Source organism: Danio rerio, chromosome 15, assembly GCF_049306965.1.
Source record: "Danio rerio strain Tuebingen ecotype United States chromosome 15, GRCz12tu, whole genome shotgun sequence".
Lineage (NCBI taxonomy): Eukaryota > Metazoa > Chordata > Actinopteri > Cypriniformes > Danionidae > Danio > Danio rerio.
Genome location: NC_133190.1, coordinates 28560154 through 28585004, shown reverse-complemented (window position 1 = coordinate 28585004; position 24851 = coordinate 28560154). Strand labels below are relative to the sequence as shown.

The 24851-nt window shown below is 35.8% G+C and overlaps 3 protein-coding genes across 6 annotated transcripts in view; 2 read left to right on the top strand and 1 right to left on the bottom strand.

Annotated features, from left to right (window-relative positions):
- Positions 1 to 19588, bottom strand: part of rtn4rl1b (reticulon 4 receptor-like 1b) — a 314341-nt gene extending 294753 nt beyond the window's left edge. Inside the window, 1 exon segment of the mRNA NM_203480.1 lies at positions 18725 to 19588. Within this exon segment, the coding sequence (NP_982347.1) occupies positions 18725 to 18737 (13 nt within the window). The 5' untranslated portion in view covers positions 18738 to 19588.
- tp53i13 (tumor protein p53 inducible protein 13) overlaps positions 1 to 24851 on the top strand; it is a 732349-nt gene that overhangs the window by 195409 nt on the left and 512089 nt on the right. The window lies entirely within an intron of this gene.
- dph1 (diphthamide biosynthesis 1) overlaps positions 21943 to 24851 on the top strand; it is a 178700-nt gene continuing 175791 nt past the window's right edge. For 3 of the 4 annotated variants that reach the window (XM_005157582.5, XM_005157581.5, XM_073923039.1), the window contains exon 1: positions 21970 to 22037. In XM_005157582.5, the coding sequence (XP_005157639.2) occupies positions 21986 to 22037 (52 nt within the window). In that variant the 5' untranslated portion in view covers positions 21970 to 21985. 4 annotated transcript variants of the gene reach the window in all.

The following is a 24851-nucleotide window of genomic DNA, read 5'->3' as shown; positions in this document are numbered from 1 at the left end:
TTCTTTCATTGCATTACTTTTTCTCTTGCTAGGCGGTGAGACGGTTTTGGGAGAATGTGGTTAAAATGGAGAGCTGCAGATGGGGGATAAAACAGGGTTTATTGTGGCCTAAAAGCATGACATTCATAGGGGAATATGGAAGTGTAAATGAGCTGCTTGGCACAAAGCGTTGACTTGCTCTTCTGGTGTTTGTACTAGATGAATTACTGACACCGCTGCGCTACAAGAGACAAGGGCAAACCTGCTAAACCAGTGGCTCTCCCAGAGGTTGTGTAGATGCTTACAGCTTCAATCACACATGGACTGAAACAGAGCGTGTAGATTTGAAAGTAAAGTAAATTCATGAATGTAAAGCAAGACACTAGCTATCAAACAAATCTAATATAACTGCTAATAATAACTTAGAATATTTTATGGTAAAAAAACTAAACAAAACAAAATGTGTCACACAAATTAAATTTTATTAAATATAATTTTATTTAATTTGTGTGTGTCACGATCACCAGTGATCTAGTCTGTGCAGACTGCTGGAGAACTACACATCTGCCACTGATATGAACTACGACTCCCAGAAGTCTTTGCACTCATCACTCCTGCCACAGCTGACAATTATTCAGACACCAACACACACACACACACACACACACACACACACACACACACACACAAACACACACACACACACACACACACAGCTGAAGCTCATGATTGACTAATTTTGACTATTTATAAACCTCACCTTCTCACATACTCTGCTGAGTCTTGTGATCTGTAAGTCAGCATTCCCAAAGCATTTTCCTTCTCTTGCCTTGCCGTGTTTTTGGTAGAGTTGGACAAAGCAAGGCTTCATGAAACACTAAAGTAGTCAAGACAAATGTGCCAAAGTATTGAAACGTATCGAAACTCATCACTACAGTGACACCTAGTGATAATTTTTAATGTATTTCTCTGGAACAGCTTCAGTAACAAATCAGTTACTCAAATTGAGGTATTAAACCCCACGTTGTGGAGTTAAGGTTTCAAATGATTTAGTGAAGTGGTGAGAGTTTCTGACTAACATGCAGAGATAATGGGTTCGAATCCAGAAAGATGCAGCTATAGATGTTAGTTTTTAAATGATCTGTTCTTGCTATGTGTTTTGTTTTAACATTGGTCTGACATCCGCAAATGAACATTTTGTGAATAAATATATCTTGGCCTGGTCATTGAAAAGTAACATTAATAAAATACATCTAGTCATAATTTCAAAGTCGGGATTCAACCTCAGGCCATTTGCAGCATAGGCTACAGGAGACAAAGATTTTATCCAACCTTGTCAGTCAAACCCAGATTCATCAGGTCTTGAAACGCTTCTGAAATGACTGATGCTTTGAATCAACTTAGTCACATGACCTGGGTGTTTCGGATCATGCTTTGGTGCTGTGTTTTGAAACACTTGCGCTTTGAGATCTCAACACTGTGTCCAAACGTCAGTTTCACATCAGCCATCTCTAGTTTTTGGACTCTTGTTTGTTTTATTGTTTATGTTGTTTTGCCATCTGCCTTGACGATTCGCCTGCTATACTGACCATTCTCTGGATTACCATGCTTCCATCTGTCATTGTGTTAACCTTGCCTGCATGACCATTCTGTTTAATAAGCTGCATGTGGATCATCAACTCCATTGTACCCTTACTCTTTACAGTGTGCAACTTTTCAATTAAATCAAATTAAATTAAATTAAATTAAATTAAATTAAATTAAATTAAATTAAATTAAATTAAATTAAATTAAATTTAATTTAATTTAATTTAATTTATTTAATTTAATTTAATTTAATTTAATTTAATTTAATTTAATTTATCTCTAGCATATTATTAAGTATTAAAACATTAGTAGCAACATTCTTTATTATTATTATTATTATTATTATTATTATTATTATTATTATTATTGTTGATGTTGTTGTTGTTGTTGTCATTTTAGTTTTAATAATAATAATAATAATATGTTCCATGACATCAGAATTTGATTTAATGTTTTAATAATAATTATTTTTATAAAATCCACAAAAATCTGTTTAATTCAGTTGTAATAATAATAATAATAATAATAATAATAATAATAATAATTTCCATGGCTTAAGAGTTTGATTTAATATTTTATTAATTATTTTAATAAAATCCAAAAAAAAACTGTTTAATGTAATAGGAATAATGATAATTATAATAATTATTCAGTTATAAATGTAGAATTATGCTCAAATGAAAACCATTTTTAATTCTGTTAACGTATTGCTATGTAGTTGTTTATTGGCCCATGTCAAAAGATACCATCCACGCTTTTCTATGATCTTCAATGCTCAGATATGGATGCCAATTAATGTGGGCCACAGGCAGCACTGGGTCGACTGCATTCCCACAGCAATGTGTGCAATGAATGTCTCACACTGTTCAATCTCACTCAATTTCAAGTTAAGTGGGCTGCAGTATTAATGAGAAAGCTTATTATGAGTCTGTGTATTACATTCAATCTGCTCAATATCCCAGTAAAGAAACATGTGCATGCATCTATGGGTTTCGTTTCAGTAGCTTTTTGTTCAGAGTGCAATGCAGTTTGGATGAATAGATGAGAAATGCACGTTTTTTCTGATAATCCTTATTGGAGGCTGACATTACTTGGCTGTATCTTTTATTAAAAGATATTAGGTCTGCATTAGGGTTGCACAGAGATAAAGTCATAAAGAAAATGAGATTATGAGATATAAGATATGCAGAACATACTGATGAAAACTGGTCAACATCCAATTGTAATATACATTTCTGCCATCTTAATGTGGAGGAATTCTACTGGTTCGTTTGTTGATTATATGCTACGATGTCTGCTTTTGAATCCATGGAAACTCAGAATGTCATTCCTATGTTTCTTATGTTTCCTATGTTTGTTTGTTTGGCCTTCACACTGCCGTTGAGAGTGTAATTCAGTCCTTGACATCACACACCGATTCAGGGTACAGTTATGAATTCAGAACTTAATTGAGAATGTATTTTAAACTAGCAAGCATTTGAAACAGACTGCAAGTGTGTGTTGTAACTATGTGCATAAAGGGCACAGGGCTTTCCAGGGGGGTTTGGTTTGGAGTGACGATATTTACCCAACTCACTATGTGAGTTGAGAGATTTAACCTGCGGTTTGTTTAAACAGGAAGCTGTTCAACATTTTATGAGAAGCCTTAATGTCAAAATTGTAATATATGAGACACACAACAATGCAGAGGATCCATAATTGAGTGGATGTTTGCAGCAATAGCTTTGTTGAAGAATTTGTTTATCTCATTACCCTAACAAAGTCTATTGAACACATGGAAATAGCACAAGCTTGTTGGAAATACCTGTTTCAGCCAGCATATTTGTGAAAGTGCAAAAAAAGTACTTCAACATACCTTTGACTGCACTTTTTATATAACATGGATGCTATGGTGCAGTACGACAACAATGACTTTTGTTCCTTTTCACGCTAATGATATTTACAGGGACATATTGTCAATGAATAAAGGATTATTTTCATGCAGTTCTTTGTATAACACCAAATAAATACACCAAATAAAGATTTGGAATCGAATAAAATTGCCTCACCTTTCTCAAAATGGTACATTTTTCTAGCATGGTCAGTGACAAAAACTCATAGGGTGAAAAAAATCTAGAACTTGTCATGTGTGTATCTGTTACTAAGATCTTGCCAGGAATCTTGCATTCACAAGTGGTCACAAGAGTTGGAATAGTAAATGTGTCCCCACTGACCACTTGTGATTGGATCAGATAATAATGATCTACTAATATTGGTTAGAAACAGGCCACAGGCTGAGATCTTAACATTTATTTTGATACAGTTGTCCGCATATAAGAAGAGTAAAGATTCCTAACGAGCGAATCGTTCAAATTCGAAAATCTAAACTTCAGCGGACATTCGTGCCGTGTTAACCAATCAGACACTTGTTTTTGTGGGGGCGTGATTATGACGTAGCGCCTGTTGTTGGTGTCCCGGGAAGAAATCCTCCTACCTACACCGACAGTTCATCAAACTGGTCTTGGCTTAGTCAAAAGCACAGCTGAATGCTTCCATTAGGTTAAGTTTCTGAAGGAGTTTATGAGCTCACAGAGCTGGGTGCACCTCTTAAAGGATCTAGTGCACTCAGACACTACTCCAAACATTTCAACGCTGTTTTTCAGCCCTCATAAAGCACATGTACACAGTTATTCTCTCAGTAAAATTCATGTTAGCCATTTAGCAACAAAGCTACAGTCACCGGGCAGACAGAAGCCCTGCCCATGATGCGAATCCATGTCTGTTCTGAGGTGAATTTGGCATGCGAATGAAGCGGATTTGACACCACCACCAGCATCCACTTTGCCCTACTCTTTACAAGAAGTGCTATGGGATTTTTATCGACCACAGAGAGTCAGGACCTCGGTTTAAAGACTCACTGACAGTATAGTGTCCCCTTCAGTTTACTGGGACATTAGGACTCATGCAGACTGCAGGTTTAGCGCCCCCTGTTGGCCTTACTAACACCACTTCAAACAGCAACTTATTTTACCAAAGTGGTCTCCCATCCAGGTACTGATCAGGCTCAGCTTACTGCTTAGCTTCAGTGAGTAACCAGTCTTCGGCTGCAGGGTGATATGGCTGGTTAGTGTGCACAAAACCCTTCAACAGTCTCATTCTAAGTTCATATGAAGTCCCCCCAAAAAATGACAGAATTCTCAAGCATATATATATAATGTATGTATATAATGTATACATGCAAATACAATAAGCATACAGTACACCATTTTCAGTGCATACCATTGTTTTGTTTGTATCCATTCAAACTTAATCTCATAGCTGTGTAGAAAAAACAACTGATACGTCAAATGAATCTCACTTATTTTTACTCATTTTGTACTGCTATTTTCCTCTGTGTATAAGGTTAAACATGGGTATGGCCATATTAGCTCTTAACAGGAGATAAACAGACTCATTGTGCCCCCAGGAGGACTGTGTGCCAGACGCCCCACTGTAGAGTTATTGATAGAATATCTTGGAGGGAATGCTGATCTTTGAATTGGCTTCAATCATACAATGAAGATCCTGCAGGCAAGAGAAGGCCTTATAACACAGAGGAATTGCTTCTTATTTGCCGCTTTTTCTCAGGGCCTCAATCACTCACTAAGAAGAGAGTGAAATGTGAAAAGATGCTCAGCATCGATACAGATTCCTTCTATATAGTCTCGCTCCAGAATGATCATGGGGTTTTTCTTATCATAAAGAAAGCAATGGTTAAGACATACAAAAGCTCTATATTATGTTCAAAAAGGCTAAAATTAACACTTGTCAAGTGTCCAATCGTAAGGAGTAATGGAGAGTAAATTTTAGTGTTATTCACCAACTGGCTGGTAACATTTTTTATTAATTCTAAAAGTGACTGAGAATGAATTATGGATTTATCAAATTGCAAAGCAGGGGTCATTATAAGTATAGTTAGTTACATAAATTGATATTAAGAATAATAATAATGCTTTATTATTATTATTATTATTATTATTATTATTATTATTATTATTATTGTTGTTGTTGTTGTTGTTGTTGTTGTTGTTGTTAAATAAGTAAAACTTCAATATAATGTTATGTTTTTATTTCTTAAATGTTATAATAATAATAAAATAATAATGATAATAACAAGTACTAAAAAACAATATTCATAAACATATTAATAATAATAATAATAATAACAATAATAATAATAATAGTAACAAACATAATAAAAACAATGATAATTAAAAATATAATAAAAACAATAATAATAAAAATTATAATGGTAATAATAATAATAATAATAATAATAAGCATATTAAAAAACAATGATAATTAAAAATATATAATGATAATGATAATAATAATAATAATAACAATTTTAATAAAACCAATAATACTAATATATATATATATATATATATTGTATATATTATATATAAAATATTTATTATATATAATATATATATATATATATATATATATATATATATAAACATAAATAACAAATATAATAAAAACAATAATGATAAAAATTATAATGGTAATAATAATAATAATAATAATAATAATAATAACAATAACAAACATAATAAAAACAACAATAATAAAAATATATAATGAAAATAATAATAATAATAACAATAATAATAAAACAATAATAAAAATATATAATGATATTAATAAAAATAATAATAATAACAAATGAATAATAAAAACAACAATATTAAAAATACATAATGATAATAATATTAATAACCAATATAATAAAAAAATACTAATAAACATATATAATGATAATAATAATAAATATAATAACAATTTTGCCCTTTTTTCTGTTGGTATTTTTAATCAAATAATGTGCATACAGACTCGTGGCTGGTTAAGAATATATTTGTGGCCCTTCCTTTTCTTAAGTCAGTGGTCATTAGCAGGTGTGGCGAATGCTATTTATAGCCCCTGATTATGTCTCATCACTTGATCGTAGTCCAGAGTGCTAATAGAGACCCAAGAGACAAGCGAGAGAGGAAAAAAGTAAAGGACGAGAACAAGAGGGTGCCGAAAATACAACTCCACAAGCTTACAGTCAGATCATAGTTTCTGGCTATTATAAGCTCCATGCTGAGAGTTTTATAATTAAACAAACCCATAAAGCTTCCATCAGAGGCTGAGATTTAACCAAAATGGACTGAACTCCTACACTGATACGGTTTCCACAATTTGCATTAAGGTCGGTGCAGCTGGAACATAAAACCGGCATTATGGATCAAGAGAAAATGAACAGATTCTGAAGGTCACTTTCAGAATAAAAGGAAACAGCATGCCATAGGTTAGTAATGGGGGTTAGCTTATCCTTGCGCATACATTGAATTATGCAGCATCGCATATATCTTTGCATGGCTGCTTTGTGCTCTCTGTGGATTTTGCATGTCTCCCCAATGATTATCCAGTTCCTCATCCACATGTCATGTGTTAGTAGTGCAGTGTGACAGATGCCAGCCAAAGCCTGCAGGGAGGACGGCATCCCTGTCTCAGAACTCACTGGTCATGGCACTATGGGAATGAAAGCGTCTCTCGGGCACGTCTGTCAGTAGAGCGTTAGAAGGCTTGGGACGACTGTCAACACTGTTGCTCTGTAATTTCCTTTCAGGGCATCATGCACTCCTTTTTTTGAAGGGGCATCAGTGGTAAATCTGGCTTACTTATTATTACCCTGTGACAGATACGACTTGGCCTACAAAAAATGAACAATATGCAGCAGCTTGACAGTTTTACAGATGAGCCCAAGTCTCAGTTACTAATTTGAAAACGTCATGGTCGTAACAAAGTAATGCTTTATTAAATAATGTAGCCATATTTAAAAGAGAGATCTACTGAGCTAGTGCGATTACTTTCATCTGCTTTCTTTTAAGTCAGTCTCATCTTCAAAATAAAGCATTTCCTTGCTGAGAAATGTGATGTCTTAGTAGTATTTCAAGATATATTTCTCATAACATTGCTGGTCAGTGCATTTGTTGGTTGCATTTTAATAATATATTCTTGTTTACAACCTTATTTCAACCCTGATCAAAGTCTTAATCTTGCGGCTCAATCATATAGATTGTCTTTAGGTGACATCTAATGATATAGCAACACAGCCTGCACTGAAGTTAAAACCACCATTAAAAACACTCAGACCGGTTTTAATGAATCCTACTACTATTTATATATGATATAATTTGTGTGTGTCCACAGTGGGGTGACACGCTGACGCGGTGGGTATCGCTGTCACCTCACAGCAAAAAGGTCGCTGGTTCAAGCCCAGGCTGGGTCAGCTGGCATTTCTGTGTGGAGTTTTCATGTTCTCCCCATTTTTTGCATAAGTTCCCTTCAGGTGCTTTGGTTACCCCCACAGTTCAAAGACATGTGCTGTACAGGTAGGTGAATTGGCTAAGCTAAATTGTCTGTGGTGTATGTGTATGTTCTGGTCCTCCAGATTGGGGGATGAGCATTGGGCTAGCAACTTACCTCATAAAACTAGATGTTATGAAACACCGATAAGGTATGGATAAATATCAACTTCGATATAAATAGACCTGGAAGTAAGTAAGTTAGCAAGTAAGTAAGTGTCTACAGTGTGTGTAAAAAAAATCACTGTCTGAAAATGTGCTGTTCCCAATTTACCCCGACTGTGACATCACAAGGCCAGCCCATGGCTTATGATCATTTGACCTATTAGCTAGTAAGGCTGGGCTATACTGTGCAATGTCAACCCTAGTAAAGGAATCACACAGTTGAATCATGGGGGGGGGTGATGGTGCAATATTCATGCAGTCATTCATTCATTAATTTTCGGCTTAGTCTTATGAATGAACCGCCAACTTATCCAGCATATATTTTATGCAGCGGATGCCCTTCCAGCTGCAACCCATTACTGGGAAACACCCATACACTCTCATTCACACTCATACACTACGGACAATTTAGCTTACCCAATTCACCTATAGCACATGTCTTTGGACTGTGGGGGAAACCGGAGCACCCGAAGGAAACCTACGAGATCATAGGGAGAACATGCAAAGTACACACAGAAATGCCAACTGATCCAGCTGAGGCTCGAACCAGCGACCTTCTTGCTGTTAGGCGACAGCAAGAAGGTGGCACCCACTGTGCCACCACACCGCCCATTGTGCAGTATTAAACAATATATTCCAAAATGCACAGAAACAATTAAAAGTGTTATTTTATATTTGTGAGATACAGATTTGATTAGAGAAAAAAAGTTGTAGTGTTTATTACTTTCTTCCTTTTAATCCAAGTTTCACATTCTTTCTTATTAGGTGACGTAAAAGATAATAAGAAAAAGGGGGTATGGCGTGTTGATTTCACACGTATATTGTGAGAAGTCAAGTCTTTGCTGACCAATCAAACCATATACAGTAGTCAACATTTGAAGGGGATAAAAACAGCTTTTCAAAACGGTATGATAATAATAATTATGAAATTAAATGTTCGATTTTTAGGACAACTTTGATTTAAGTTTTTGAACCACTTTAAGTGTTGACTACTGTGGTGTGTGCACATGAATCATAAACTTGGACTTCACATCACATGCAATCTTTCTTTCCCTACAGTCATTACATTGCTAAAATCTCATGGAAATCACACAGTGTATGCCCGGCCTAAGACATGTATTCTGATTAACATACTAACATTATTCAGTCTGCCTTTTTAATAAACAAAACTAATATAAACATAAGACTACATTCCCAGCTGTTTAAGTTCACAGACATAACCATCTTTCTGACATAACCTTGTGTGTATTTGACAGTTTACAAGCCAAAAATGTGCTAAAGAGAATGTTTGTTTAATACTCACACAGCATGCATCATCCGACCTCTAGCTTTCTGTCCTTGTGCATCAAAAGTTTTAAAAACACTGCAGATAGCAGATGTTTATAGTAATGAATAATTGAAATGTCATGTGACTATAATACGCTACCTGATAAAAGTCTTATCATCCATCTCAGTTGTAAGAGCAACAAATAATAACTTGACTTCTAAATGGTCATTAGGAAAAATGGCTGAAGGTAGACTTTTTCTGAGGTTTTTCTGATGAATCATCTGTTGAACTCCATCCCAATCATCACAAATACAGCAGAAAACCTATTGAAACCCGCATGGACCCATGATTCTCACAGAAATCAGTCAAGTTTGGTGAAGGCAAAATCATGGTTTGGGGTTATATTGTGAGAGATCTGCAGAGTGGATGTCAACATCAATAGCCTGAGGTATCAAGACATTTGTTACAAACAACAGGAGAGGGAAAATTCATCGGGTAACAAACTCATGGGAGTAAATACACAATATTAATTCTTTTTCCACTGCACAATGACTTATATTATTGTTATTATTATTATTATTATTATTATTAATAATATTATTATATTCTATACTTCACATTATTTGTATTAAGTGACAAGACTTCTGTCTAAGCAAAGTCAGACCTTACTGCCCTAATTAAATAATTAAAAATCAAGGCATGATTATATTTTTTTTAGTAAACAAGCGTAATTTAGAGCCCTTTGCCTTTCATATAAGTCACTTCTAATACCAAATGATAAACTAGAAGTCAAATTATTATTTGTTGTTCCTAAAACTTGGAAAGGCGACAAGACTTTTGTCTGTTAGTGTAGACATCATCAAATCCAAACTAATGTTTTGTTTTTGCTGATTTACTAAAACACAAGAGTTTTCCACCATCTACTAGAAAGGGGGCAATAAGTAGCAGCTCATTTGCATTTAAAGAGACACATAAAAAAAGCTTTGGCTCAAAATGGGCATCTAGAGCATGGTATAATAAATACAGTGATTTGAGCTGAAACTTCACAGACTTATGTTTCATCTTGTAAAAAGGGGCAAAATAGGTCCCTCTCAAAGTAGCAAAGCGTACTGTATTAGCAAATGTATTTGTACAAATTTTGTTTTGGTACACATTTACACATTCATTTTGGGTTTTTTTTTTACACATGAAAGCGTTGGATTATGCATTATCGCTAGTTTAGTATCCACTTTATTTTTCACTTAAGAGTGGGTACAGCCATTTGTAAATTTAATGTGTTTGGGTTCCAGTGTCATGTTATCAGTGATTTTTTTCTGTTCAAAACAGCTCATTATGCTGCTTGATACTGAAAATGAGTGTTGATTTAATGCATTGTCTTAATTATAAACACACTGGTTTGTAGTTACCATTTTCTGCACTTTGATATTCTTTAAAAAATTCTCTATAGCAGCCAAAGAATCGGAAATTTTGCACATTAACAGGAAACAGCTTTCAAGTTGAAAAATAAGACAGATTTCAACATTTAAACAGCACATCTATGCTGACAATTTTAGACTGATCAGAAAACTAAGAAAACAAATGAAACCTACCTAAATAAATAAATTTAGAGGGCGTAATAAACTAGTCACATAGTTGTTTGACATCTCATTAAACATTATGAAAATAAATGTCATTTTCATGCAACATTAGACTGAAAAATCAGCGCAGCTCCCTGTTTGAAAAGGGATTACATCGTTTTTTTCCACCTCCCATCCTTTCTACTCGACTCATCTCCTAACATCAACGGACCTTACGTTGACATTGACCTTTCCACCGCAATTAGCCACTTAATCAGAAATTAATTATTAATATTAACAAAACCAACAGGGCTTAAGGTTGTTTGTCTCTCTTACCTCATTATCATCCACTAATGACCAAGCCAGCATCTCATTTCCACTCCAAAGACGGAGGAGAGATATTTGTGCTGAGATTTCAGGTGTTGGTAAAGGGCACTCAGAGATGCCACATGCTACGCAAGAGACTTCCTCCCTTCTGGACACTACAGCAGACAGGAAATGTGTATTTAATTACAGTTTGTATATGAATTATAAGCTAATGAGAACACTGTCGCAAAATTAAATGTCAGCTATAAGCATACGGGCTGCATGCTCATAATAATGTACACCCATCAGTCTAAAAGCATGAGAAAAGTCGGCCATATGGAGAATAAAAATAAAACACCAGCTTCATTTGTCTGTGTAATAGTAAAGCGAGCATATAAAATATGAATTAATCATCTATCCTTGTCTAAAGCAAGTGCATGCCTGTTTGAAGCGGTCAAAAGGTCTGCGAAGATGAGGACATAAGTAGAGAATGACACTCATTAAAATACCACTTCCTGTGCTGCTAATTACTTATAATTACTGAAAGCTGAAATGATAAGAATTTATATCCCATGGGAAGGGGCAGGATGACAGGCGTCGGTGCTTGCTGGCCTTTGCGCTCTTGCTTTTGTCATTCAGTGAGTGTCCTTCAGGAAATGAGCTGTTTGGCATGCAGAGACGACTGAGGCATGTTTCATAGCTGTGCAGTAATTGAAGTCCAGTGATGTGATCAGAGCATATGTGTCACTATATGAAACTACTGAATTAGACTGAGAACCAATATAAGGAAATGTCACATATGTTGATGTTTACCTCATATACGATATCTTTAGACAATAAAACAGCCAACCTTACATGTATTTCTAAGTTAAAAACAATGCATACTTGGGATTAAATAGAAAATTTACTGTGAATAACAGTAAATATGTGAATGAATTATGATTGAATTTAAATTATTTTAGTATTCAATTTTATCTGCATATTATTTTCAAGCCTACAAAAAGAAAATCAGTCATTTAGAATGATACTTTAGCCAATAAAACAACCAACCTTTGTATTGAGTTACAAACAATGCATATTTGGGATTACATGGAAAATTTACAATGAATACCAGTAAATATGTGCAAACATGTTGATTGAATTTAAATAATTTTGCATATAATTTTACCTGCTTATTATCTTAAACCTCCAAAAAGAAAGTCATTTGCAATGTAATCATTCATGCAGTCAATTAAAGCCAATAATATTATGTCATTTTCACTGCAAGCAAAAATCATTTGTAGTATCACAACATGACAGCCCACGTTGTGACACCAAACAGTGGTGTTTCAGCATTTCTTTGATAATGACTTCAATATCAAGAAACATCAGATCCCTAAATTTTGCAATCGTAATGAAGTGTTGCAGATCACTGCATGAATAATTCCAGTTCTGTGCTGAGAATCACAGATAAAAGAACAGATGAGAACCAAAAAACAAACTACACTTCTGTGAAAAACATAAAGCTAGACAAAACATATTTCTCCAATTATCTGTTACAACATTATAATATATGATCTTGAATATACATGAGAAAACTTGCATTCACATTTAAACATATGATCAGAAAGTCCTTTTTGTATTGTTTAGATATTTTCTTTTATTCTTCAATTGCCCAATCACAATAAACTATTTCGGATTACTGCATATTAATGTATAGCACAGAAAAAGTCAATTTTTTTCCTAAAATTGAATTTCGTAGTTTGAAGATAAAAGAAATGCTTCTAAAGATACATTACCTTTCAGAGCTTGTGAAGTGATTTTACAGTTTGCTTATATTTTATTTTATGTTTTTAAGTTTTAATATGTTTTAAATGTCAGTATTATGTGCTGACTTTTTTCAACGTCAAAATATTTTCTCTTATTCTGGGGTGCGTTTCCCAAACAACGATGTAACTCGTGGCTGAACTATCATAATACGATGCATTGTTTAGAAAAAGAATGATATAGTGCTGAGTGTTTCCCAAAATCGTAGCTGCTTTGTCATAGGTCCATCATTTGAACCATGTTAGTTATTGCATAAAACGTCAATAATGACACTCTAAACGGGGTGGAGTAACTACTTCTTTAGAAAAAAAAAAACTCATAATTTTTTGTGCAATTTATAGGTTTACATGCACACACAGTGATATTCCAATATTAGTTCTGATAAAAACATGCACTTGTTTTCCATATTAATTGAAATATATAAACGGCTAGAACCGCCAACTTATCCAGCATATGTTTTTACGAATCGGATGCCCTTCGGAAGACCCACCCCCCAATGACAAAGGTCCATAATTTTTCCCAAACATGAGCTCATTTATCCTATTTCGATAGCTATGCCATCGTGGTGATAATGACCCATCGAAAAAGGCTTTGAGACAAAGCAGAATCCTCTGTTGGCTGTTCTGACTTCAGCATCAGTTCTGGCCAATGCTAATAAATATTTTTTATGAGTCAAGAACACTACTGGATTGTTGTGAAAATATTTTACTAGTAACTTCTATTCTAAATCTTGGATCTTATTCTTGAAACAAAAAATACCCTTAAAATTGTTTAAGCACCAAAAGCATACCATTTTAAAATTGATTTGACAACAGTTTCGGCTGAAATTGTCAAAAGGTGTGGTTATGATGACCATCCAACGAGCTAATGCAGAATAGTGCTTAAAATGTCACTAAAATGCAGTATTTAAATTTCATAAGCAAATAGAAAATGAGGCGTATAATTGCAAAAGGTCTTTTTGAGTCAAAAGAAACCCACCCCTTTCACCAGGCTGGTTACGGGCCTGTTTTGTATTCACAAGCTTTGGAGACGTAACGTAAATTCTGCTTTTAAATAATCGGTCACCTGAGCCATGACTTAAATTATATTTTTCAAAGCACACTGTAAAGGGAGCGCAATTGTCAATATGAAGATCGCTAAAACTGAACTGTAAAAATCATTTGAAAGCAAATTACACACAACAGAGATTCTTTAATCATTCCAAGTTTAAAAGTTGGAAAGTTCTATAAGAATAGAAATAGTTTGCTAATGTTTGTTAGAATGATGGATTTAGGAAACGCCAAATAAATTAACTATGTTTGTAACGACACAACTTGCGACCTTAGTTGGCTAACCATGGTTTTTGGAAATGCACCCCTGGTTAGTACAGCAAAAGCTATAAAAAGTTGTTTAAATGGGTGATAGTAAATATAGGAAATATCATATTATTAAATTCTGTGATCGATCAATCAAGTAACCAATGATGAACCTCAGATTTTAGAACCAAACGTTGATGTGTCAATTTCTAGCTCAATTTTTTAGCTCAATGTGAATAGTCAATGACATGAAAGATACGTGTGTTCAGAAACCTGTTTGAAAACAGCAATTATCTATGCAGTTTGTTTATTTCTAGGAATCAAGGTTCATGTAGCAGGTTTTTACCAACAGAAATAGGAAAACAGGTATTCTGTAGCACAGATAACAGTGCTGAGCAGGTGCAGGCTGTAAAGGTTGTTTCTAGTTACTCTGTATTTCGGTCTGTGGGTTTTTGTGGTGATGAGTGAAGGTCTCAGAAATAGGGAATATGAGCAGCTGTGCAGGAGAGTGGTGTCAGGCCACAGGTGTTCCCTCTTTTGCTTACCAACTGCCGATCCTTTCTCCCATCCATCTGCCCACAACAACATAGTCTGGGATCATGTCTGAACACCGACTTTCTCCACTCACAGCTGCGTAATCATAGCTAATCCACAAAAGAGTTACTTCTCTCATGTCGTTGCAGAGGTATTGCAGGGAAAATATTCTTGGTTTGCTTGCAGGTGCGCGTCAGAATTGTTTGCCTTGAGTGGAAATAAAAAATAAATGCAGCAGATTCACTCGAGCACAGAATATATTTGTCACCGGATGTAGATTTCTAGGCTTGACAAGATTTCAAGGCTGAATTTTAAAGCCATTCTCTATACTGACAACTCAGCACAACAAAGCAATTACAGTCTAAAGTACTGCCTTGAGATAAGCATCTGAAATCTGAATATACCGTGTTGCAGCATATATACATGCTTCAGTTTAATAACTGTCAAAAATTACGAAGAGCAAGCTAGAGAAACTGATAGACAGAAAATAGTGTGGCTGCACTTTTCTATTAGACCAAGTGAGACCAAAACATGCCTGTGTGTGTTTAAGTGAGTTTTGGAGGAAATTGAGGAAAAAAATTCAGGAAATTGGACCTCGTGCTAGCAGAAACAGCACAGCCCTGCTGAGACTTGTGCACACAACCAGTTAGGCCTGACGTTTCTGTAAAATGTCACACTGGTGCATAGCATCCGATGAATTCAATATATTCTCACTCCTTTTCTATTTATGTGTCGTAGACTCAACAGAAAAAGTGCTGCAGAATTGTTTTCGTCATTTCTAATGCACTCTGAAGTGAAAGGCCAATTAATACCCAACAGAGCAAAGAATCCTCATTAGCCTAAAAGCAGTTCTTCTGACTTTTAAACACAAATTTTCTTCATAATTATGAAAACACCCGAACCAAACAAACACAAAACCCAGCAAAGTTACTCTGTTGGATGGCAATTGGATGTGCTTTTGTTGGCAGCTTTTGCCAGTCTTGTGGCATCCATTTCGCCCATTCATTTCAAATTACAGCTATGTGTATATTTTTAAGACTGAGGTCTATAAACAGGTTTGTATTTTGTAGTGTTTTGATTTTGAATCAGGATTTTTGCAAATAATTGGAGGAATAAGAAATTTATAAGTATTGGAAATTGACTGTATATTTTTGAATTGTTATAATGTATATTGTATGATATTTATATGATACTCATGATAGAAAGAATAAATACAGTACATTCTAAAATCCCCTAAAAGATGATATAACCAATGATATGATATGATATGTTATAACCAATAAACAAAGTTGATGTTTATACTTTGAGATAAATGACAATCAAATCATATAACAATTAGGTCTCCTTTAAACAAAGTATAAGAGTTTTAAAATGTATCTACACTATCTAATAAAAGTCTTGTTGTGGATCCCAGTTTTATGAGAGCAACAAAAAATAACATGAATTCTAGTTAATCATTTGGAAAAGTGGCCGAAGGTAGTTTGTTTTTCAATTAATCATCTGTTGAACTGTATCCTATTCAACACAGAGACTGCAGAGTGGATGGCAACATCAACAGCCTGAGGTATCAAGACATTTGTGCTGCCCATTACATTGCAAACCACTGGAGATGGCAAATTCTTCAGCAGGACAGAGCTCCTACTCATACTTCAGCCTCCACATCAAAGTTCCTGGAAGCAAAGAAGGTCAAAGTGCACCAGGATTGGCCAGCCCAGTCACCAGACATGAACATTATTGAGCATGTCTGGGGTAAGCATAGTCAAGCCCTACTGTCCTAATTAATGATTAAAAATCAAGGCATGATCATATTTTATTTTGGTAAAATAAGTGCAATCTAGAGGTATTTGCCTTTCATATAAGCCACTTCCGACCAAATGATCAACTATAAGTCAAGTTATTTGTTGTTCCCAAAACTTGCATAGGCAACAGGACTTTTGTCGGGTAGTGTACACAGTACTGTTGTAACATTGCAGCTCTATATTGGTCTTTGAGTTTTCCAGCATGTCAGGTAGGCTCAGCCAAGTGTGTTGGAGTGGGACTAGTCTTGTGGAAACCAGTTTGAAAACTGTTATTATATTGCACTTTGCATGGTTCTCAACATCAAGGTTCTGGTATTTTTACAACCGTTCTCAGAAATATATAAACAAAAGCTGTCACTGGAGTGATACTTTTTCAATAAAGGCACGTTTCTATCTCAAGGATACATAATGATACTTAAAGAGTACATAATTGTATCTAACGAGGTTATATTGGTACCTAAAGAATACATATTCACAACTAAAAAGTCCAAAGCATACCTTTTAAAATGGTTCGATGGTCAGTGACTGCTTTTATACCTTTATTTCCAAGAGTTAAATAAAAGGAAATATAAAAGTGTTTGAGCTTAAGCGATTGTACAGTATCCATGATATTTACAAGAAATGCATGATAAAAACAAACATGAGCACAGTCTGTAAGGCAGTACAGTCTCCTAAAATCCTACACAGTAGAGGTTTACTTTGAGGTAAATGAAAATCAGATCCAAATCAGTTCAAAGCCATCCCAGTTTTCTCATATCTGCACCACAGGCTCCTCACAGGCATTCATAAGGGGTCTTTAATGTGCTAGTGAAAGGCTTGATACTTGTGTTTCGTTCCTACGTCAAGTCTATTGAAATAACAATTGTCTCTGCATCGAGCTTTGGGCCTCCTCCGAGGAAATTTGGTTTTCCAGACGCACTCACTTCATGGTTATAGCAGCCAGCATCCTCACAGCTTAAGCAATTTTGTGATGGTGCCATGCAAAAGAGGTCTAGAGATGATTTAAAGTGTGGTAAATGGGGCAAGTAAGAATGTAGTAAACACCGATGAGTAAGATAATATTTATGATCTGTTTAACCACATATGGTTTGATCTAGTGCAGGAGGTATCAATTCTGATACTGGCACAGCACATTTTAGATGTCTCCCTTAGCTATCTGACACACCCTATTCAGGTCTTGGAGCCTCTACTAATGAGTCGATCATATATCAGTACTCCAGGACCAGCACTGACAACCACCGATCTAGTGAAAACAAGCTGACAAGTCTTTACAATCATCTGCAGGTCATTCAGCTGTCTCCCACTGACAGCTTCACTAACCTGTTAATCTATCGACTCACTGTTTGCTTCCTAAACACTTCATCATTTAGTCATAAACAATGTCCATAAATATTTGTGACAGACTGCGCGAAGCAAACCTGTTTAAGCCAGCAAAAGAGATATATTGGAGCCAGGCAGATAGCACAATGCTTTCTGATGAAAAACCGGCCATAAACTGCAGTGCGGCACCCACCAGAGCATCTTAAGAAAATATTTCATGATATGATGATGAATATTTTAAACACATCTGCTTTACGCTGAGCTTACCCGGGGGCAGACATGCATGATGATGCTGGGAAAATCATCACGGATGAGAGCTGGAAGAACTCGGCAGCCTTACATAAACTTTTAAAACCTTTTACAATGAGCTTTCATTTATAAACATAATAGCCTTGTGCTATTTTAAATTTTCAAGAGCTCAAATAAAAATCAATAAATCTATGAAAACACTTATTCTGCAACATATAATAATAAAATTTACATTTAGTCATTTAGCAGAATGCAGTGTTTTCTCTAAGGAATTGCAAATATAAAAAAAAATCAAACAAATAATATTTAATTTGATTAAAATAATACATTAAATTATGAATCACGTTTCCATCTAGCATGGAGTGATTGAAAACAAAGTGATTTTTACTAAGAATAATAATACTAAGCAATATTCAGGTAAACAGCCTTACAATCGAAGAGCAACTATTAACAAACAGCAGAGATAAAAGTTATAAAACGCACTTACCCCGTTTAAACATGATGGATATTGTTAATTCTCTGTCTGTCCAGTCAGGTTCATTTATTCTTGTATTCCAGACTTCACACTGTCAGTAAGATGCCAAGCAATCTATCAAACGCTGTCTGATTTAATCAGGATACATAAATGTATGTACTCCTATAGCTCAGAAGAGACTTCTCGCTGAATATCAATTAGGCTAATTTATTGCAATGCTGATGTCCATTTCATCCCGTGTGGTCCCGAGCAATTTCACTAGATGCAACTGAGGGCAGTCCAGAAGGAGGGGAACACATTCTGCAGTATTAATTGTTGTTATCCAGAATAAATTAAGCACGCGGGCACCTGGCGGACCAAGCAGGATATTTGATGGGCTATGTTATCCAAAATGCTCTAAAAAGCTCTTTTAGATACTGACGCGTGTGATATTCGCTTATCCCACTGAAACACAAATTGTCAGGTAAATTCAGCAGATGCTCCACAATCCGAGACGCGGTAACTCTGGTGTCCGTCTCTCGCGCACTCTTCGGAACTATGGGGAGGTGTCCCGCTGCCTCCATTCAAAACCTCCAACAATCCACCTTGCTGAAAGCATTTCGTCCAGATATATCGGGTCTCGGGATACGGAAAAAATCACCTTCACGTGTCGTGCGTTCGAGAGTCGAGTAGCGGAATGGACAGATGATGCGCTCCAGCTGAGAGATGCGCGTGCCTGTGATGCTTCTGAGCTGATGGGGCTCCCAATACACACTTATGAACTGTTGTTCTGTCTCTCTCTCTTACTCGCCCTCTCTCCCTCTCGAGTCTCTACCCAAAATAATCTTATATTTCCATGTGCTGGTTTAGTGGTTGATATAATATCGGTGCTCTCTCTCTCTCTCTCTCTCTCTCTCTCTCTCTCTCTCTCTCTCTCTCTCTCTCTCTCTCTCTCTCTCTCTCTCTCTCTCTCTCTCTCTCCGTCTAGCTCTTTTTTTCTACAATCTCAATAGTATGCAAGCAGACCTTGAATACAAGCGTGGTTTTTAATGTTTAATACACTATACACAAAGTACAGACTGCAGTAAAAAGTATAACTGTAAAAGAAGTATTACACTGATTAGTAAATTATTATTATTATTATTATTATTATTATTATTATTATTATTATTATTAATAACAACAACAACAACAATAATAATACTACTAATTCATTAATTAATTTTCTTTTGGGCTTAGTCTCTTTATTAATCTGGGGTTGCCACAGAGGAATGAACCGCCAACTTATCCAGCATATGTTTTATGCAGTGGATGCCCTTCCAGCTGCAACCTATCACTGGGAAACATCCATACACACTCATTCACACACATACACTACAGACAATTTAGCTTACCCAATTCACCTATACCACGTGTTTGGGTTTGTGGTGGAAACCGGAGCACCCAGAGGAAACCCACGCCAACACTGGGAGAACATGCAAACTCCACACAGAAATGCCAACTGACCCAGCCAAGGCTGGAACCAGCGACCTTCTTGCTGTGAGGCAATACCCACTGCGCATTATTCATTCATTCATTCATTTTCTTTTCGGCTTAGTGTCTTTATTAATCCGGGGTCACCACAGCGGAACAACCACCGACTTATTAAGCATGTTTTTACGCAGCGGACGCCCTTCCAGCCGCAACACATCTCTGGGAAATGTTGATATATTATTTTCAGAAATATAAACTATCTGAAATAGTATTAAAAAGTCAATAATTGAACAAATTTAAGTTTGTTGGATGTTGTTATTTCTCTTTCTGGCCACCCAGGTTCATTTATTCATTTTCTTGTCAGCTTAGTCCCTTTATTATTCCAGGGTCGCCACAGCGGAATGAGCCGCCAACTTATCCAGCATGTTTTTACATAGCAGATGCCCTTCCAGCCACAACCCATCTCTGGTCGCCTTTTTTTGTTTATTTTTTTCCTGGCCCTTTCACCTCTGTGTGGTCGGCACATGTCTTTAAAACATGCAGGAACACTTTGACTGATTCATTCACTGTGAAGGAGACTGGTGACTCAAGCTTTAGCACTTCTGTCTCCATTCACAGGCAGACACACCAGGCGAGAGAGCACAGATGGAGATGAGGAGTCATGAAAGACTCTATAAATTTGATTAATGAGGAGACTGCAGGCTGTGAGAATGACAGTGACACCTGAGCATCGACCTTGTTTATGTTTAGAAAGTTTGATTTTGTTTAAAAGCTGTAGATATTTTGAAATGTTCCTCTCATATTGGTTTCAGACCACATGCACAGTATATGCACAATATGTGCTAATTCAGGAATTGCCCATGCTAATGTGACAAGTGAAAGTATAAATAAAAAATATAGATTTCAAATATTCTAAAAAAAAAATTACTTTGTTAACCACAGTGCTCAGCATATCTAAGTACAACCCTCACAAATCTATCTTTTTAATTCATATTGTTAATATTAAGCTGTACAATATTATATCCATGCACATACATTACATTAGTCAGTATACTGAAGCCAAATCTGGAGCTTATCTAATAAAATAACTGACAATAACAGTCCAAAAACTTGTACACCCACATTTAAATGTTTTAGAAAAATCTTAAATACAAATTTTAAAAAGATTATATATCAAGAGAAGCAAAAAAATTTTTTAAAGGTTTAGTTAAAATGTTGTAGTTTTTTTTTTTTTTTTTGCAATGTTTTGTGGGAATTTAATTGTATTATATTTCCATTTGTAAATATGTTTGGTGACTAAAACATCATTTTAATAAATATATTTGTTTAATAAATCTGTTTTGTTTAAATGCACTACAATACATTGCCTACATTCACTGATAAATGGAAAAAAAATATTCATTTTCAAAATAGGGTGTACTCATTTATGCGGAGCACTGTATGGACACACAACTTGAAAAATTAATGTTTTACGAATATTGTCTTTTCATACTTTTCCATACTATTTCTCTTAGAGGGGCTGACAATTGTACAATGACAATGGTGTAGGTAAAACCTTTATAAATATTTTTATATATGACTTAAACTTTTTTTATTTTATATTTTAGATATTTATATACTTATCTACTATTTACATACTATATACAGTTTCATAGATACTTTTTTAAGTAAGGAAGTAAATCAAAAATCTGAGTCATCAAACAAATTCTGCACCTCATGCCATCGTTTATATCGATGAAGTCGACAATTGATTTGCTTCTATCCGCTCTGTGTTCGATGAGTAATGCCTGTTTCACTCCACGTGCACTTGTTTGGGGAAAGATGGCGGCTTCCAGTAGCGAGTTAGAAGTGATCACTGCGAAAAAGCCTAACGGTCAGTACTAACGTTGTTTTCTAAATACTTGGAAATTTTGCTGTTTTCAATACCATGTCCGGCAATTATGATATCGAGATCTGTCTTTTTAAAGTAATGTCGCGATAAATCGAAAAGGTAATACTGTCTGATACTGTGTATGTAACACTAACTTAGTCTGTCATTACAATAACGATATCTTATACCAAAACGTTCTTACGTGACTTACAGTATATTAACGTTCCGTGTTTTTGATGTCAACTTACATCTTAACTCGGGGATTGTTGTCACAGAGATGTTTGCTAAATATGCAAGAATCTATGGTGCTAAAATGTCACAAGCTCAAATGTGTTTGTTGAGCGTTATTATTTGGCTTTTGGAATTTTGGTTTGATTCAACAAACAGCTTAACGTTAAATAAACCGTGATTTAAAAGAGCTTGATGCTTCCCTTATTTCACGTGTTCATTATTTCCGTTTGATTATTTAAAAGTTTTGCTGCTTGAATAAAATATTGAGTTAAAATAGGCTTTAAATTCGCACATTAGTCGACAACAGTGAGAACTTGTGACACTGACTCTATGTAGTCTATTACGCTACTTCAAATATTGAGTCTAAAGTCACCTGCAAATATAAGATTAACTTCAAAACAGCATCAGCTCTATTTAATTGACTTTGAATAATGTGCTTTGATAGCCATTGGCTGCTGATGTGATTTTAATATTTAGAATTTGCAACGAATATTTTCTGGAATTATATTATTAAGATGGAAGTCCAATATGTGTGAAAATAAAACCAACTTTACCCCATCTAACAAAATTACATATAAAAGTGCATATGTTTTGCAATATACTCTCACCGGCCACTTTATTAGGTACACCTTACTAGTCCTGGGTTGGATCCCCTTTTGCCTTCAGAACTACCTTAATCTTTCGTGGCATAGATTCAGCAAGGTACTGGAAATATTTATCAGAGATTCTGGTCCATATTGACATGATAGCATCATGCAGTTGCTGCGAATCTCCCCTTCCACCACATCCAAAAGGTGCTCGATAGGATTGAATCTGGAGACTGTGGATGCCATTTGAGTACAGTGAACTCATTGTCATGTTCAGTCTGAGATGATTCGCACTTTATAACATTGTACGCTATCCTGCTGGAAGTAACCATCAGAAGATGGGTACACTGGTCATAAAGGGATGGACATGGTCAGCAACAATACTCAGGAAGGCTGTGGCATTGACATGATGCTGAGTTGGTACTATTGATCCAAAAGTGTGCCAAGAACATATCCCCCACAGGCCCACACCATTACACCATCACCAGACTGAACCGTTGATACAAGGCAGGTGGATCCATGCTTTCATGTTGTTGACACCAAATACCGACCCTACCATCAGAATGTTGGAGCAGAAATTGAGGTTCATCAGACCAGGCGATTGTTTTTCTAATCGTCTATTGTCCAATTTTGGTGAGCCTGTGTGAATTGTAGCCTCAGTTTCCTGTTCTTAGCTGACAGGAGTGGCACCCGGTGTGGTTTTCTGCTGCTGTAGCCCATCTGCCTCAAGGTTGAACGTGTTGTGCACACCACGGTTGTAACAATGCTTTTTTGAGTTACTGTTGTCTTTCTATCAGCTCAAACCACTCTGGCCATTCTCCTCTAACTTCTGACATAAACAAGGCATTTGCCCCCGCTAGGCTTGGGCGGTATCCAAATTTTGATACCGTCAAACCTATTCCGCGTTTTACCCCAGTATCCGGTATTACCTTGCATAATAAAAAAAAGTATGATGTAAGGCTCAGACAGCGTCATCAAACTGTTGGCTTGTGCCTAAACCATTCAGAAACTGAATACCGTATATACGACCTTAGGTTTGCGGTCACCTGTTTTTTCTTGTTTGTATTAACCTTATTCTCCGCCGACGAGCGGGCGCTGCCATTTGAATCTTTTTGGCTCTAGACTTCCGGTCTCATTCACTTTCATTCATTTTTTGATGTTAAAAACTGCTCGTTACGCTGCTTGATGTTGCAATTTGATATTTTTTTATTATATTATTCTACTTGGTCTGTATAGTCATGCAAACATTTGTTTGTAGAGCAAGTACTTTGACCATTTTCTGCTATTTATTATTCCTAGTCATTTCTACCATAGGCGACTGAATCGGAAGTTCTAAGACAATCACGAAAACAGGCGCATTTTAGAATAAGGTCAATTCTTCTGCGCAGGACTCTCTTATTCACACACACGCATGCAGACATACACAGAGAGAGAGAGAGAAAATCAAGCGACGCACAGCACCACGCTCTCTCTCTCTCTCTCATTCACACACACACAGACACACACACACACACACACACACACACACACACACACACAGCATCCACACGTGCTTGCTCGCTTGGGAGCGAAATTGTTAGATTGTGCGCCTGCTCCCTTTCAAATTACACTAGAGTTACCGACTGCTTCCGCGCTATATTCAGAATATTCTTGCACCGCAAGAAATCTGGCCCCTTCTCATTCAGTCGAAACCGGAAATACTGCCAAACCGAAGGTCACTTGGTGCGCAGCTTGCCACCTCACCTCTCCCTCTTTCTCTCTCTTTTTCTCTCCTCCACACTGTCCTGTGATGATAATCACTCATATGTATTTGTAGGCATTAAATAAAGGATATTTAATATTTAATACTTGTCTCCTATATAAGTGCATTGTTTATTATGAATGTAGGTATATGAAGGGTATAGAAACTGACACATTGCTATTTTTGGATCCCGAGGTATACCATATTACCGTATTACCACCCAAGCCTAGCGCCAACATAACTGCCACCCTCCTAACC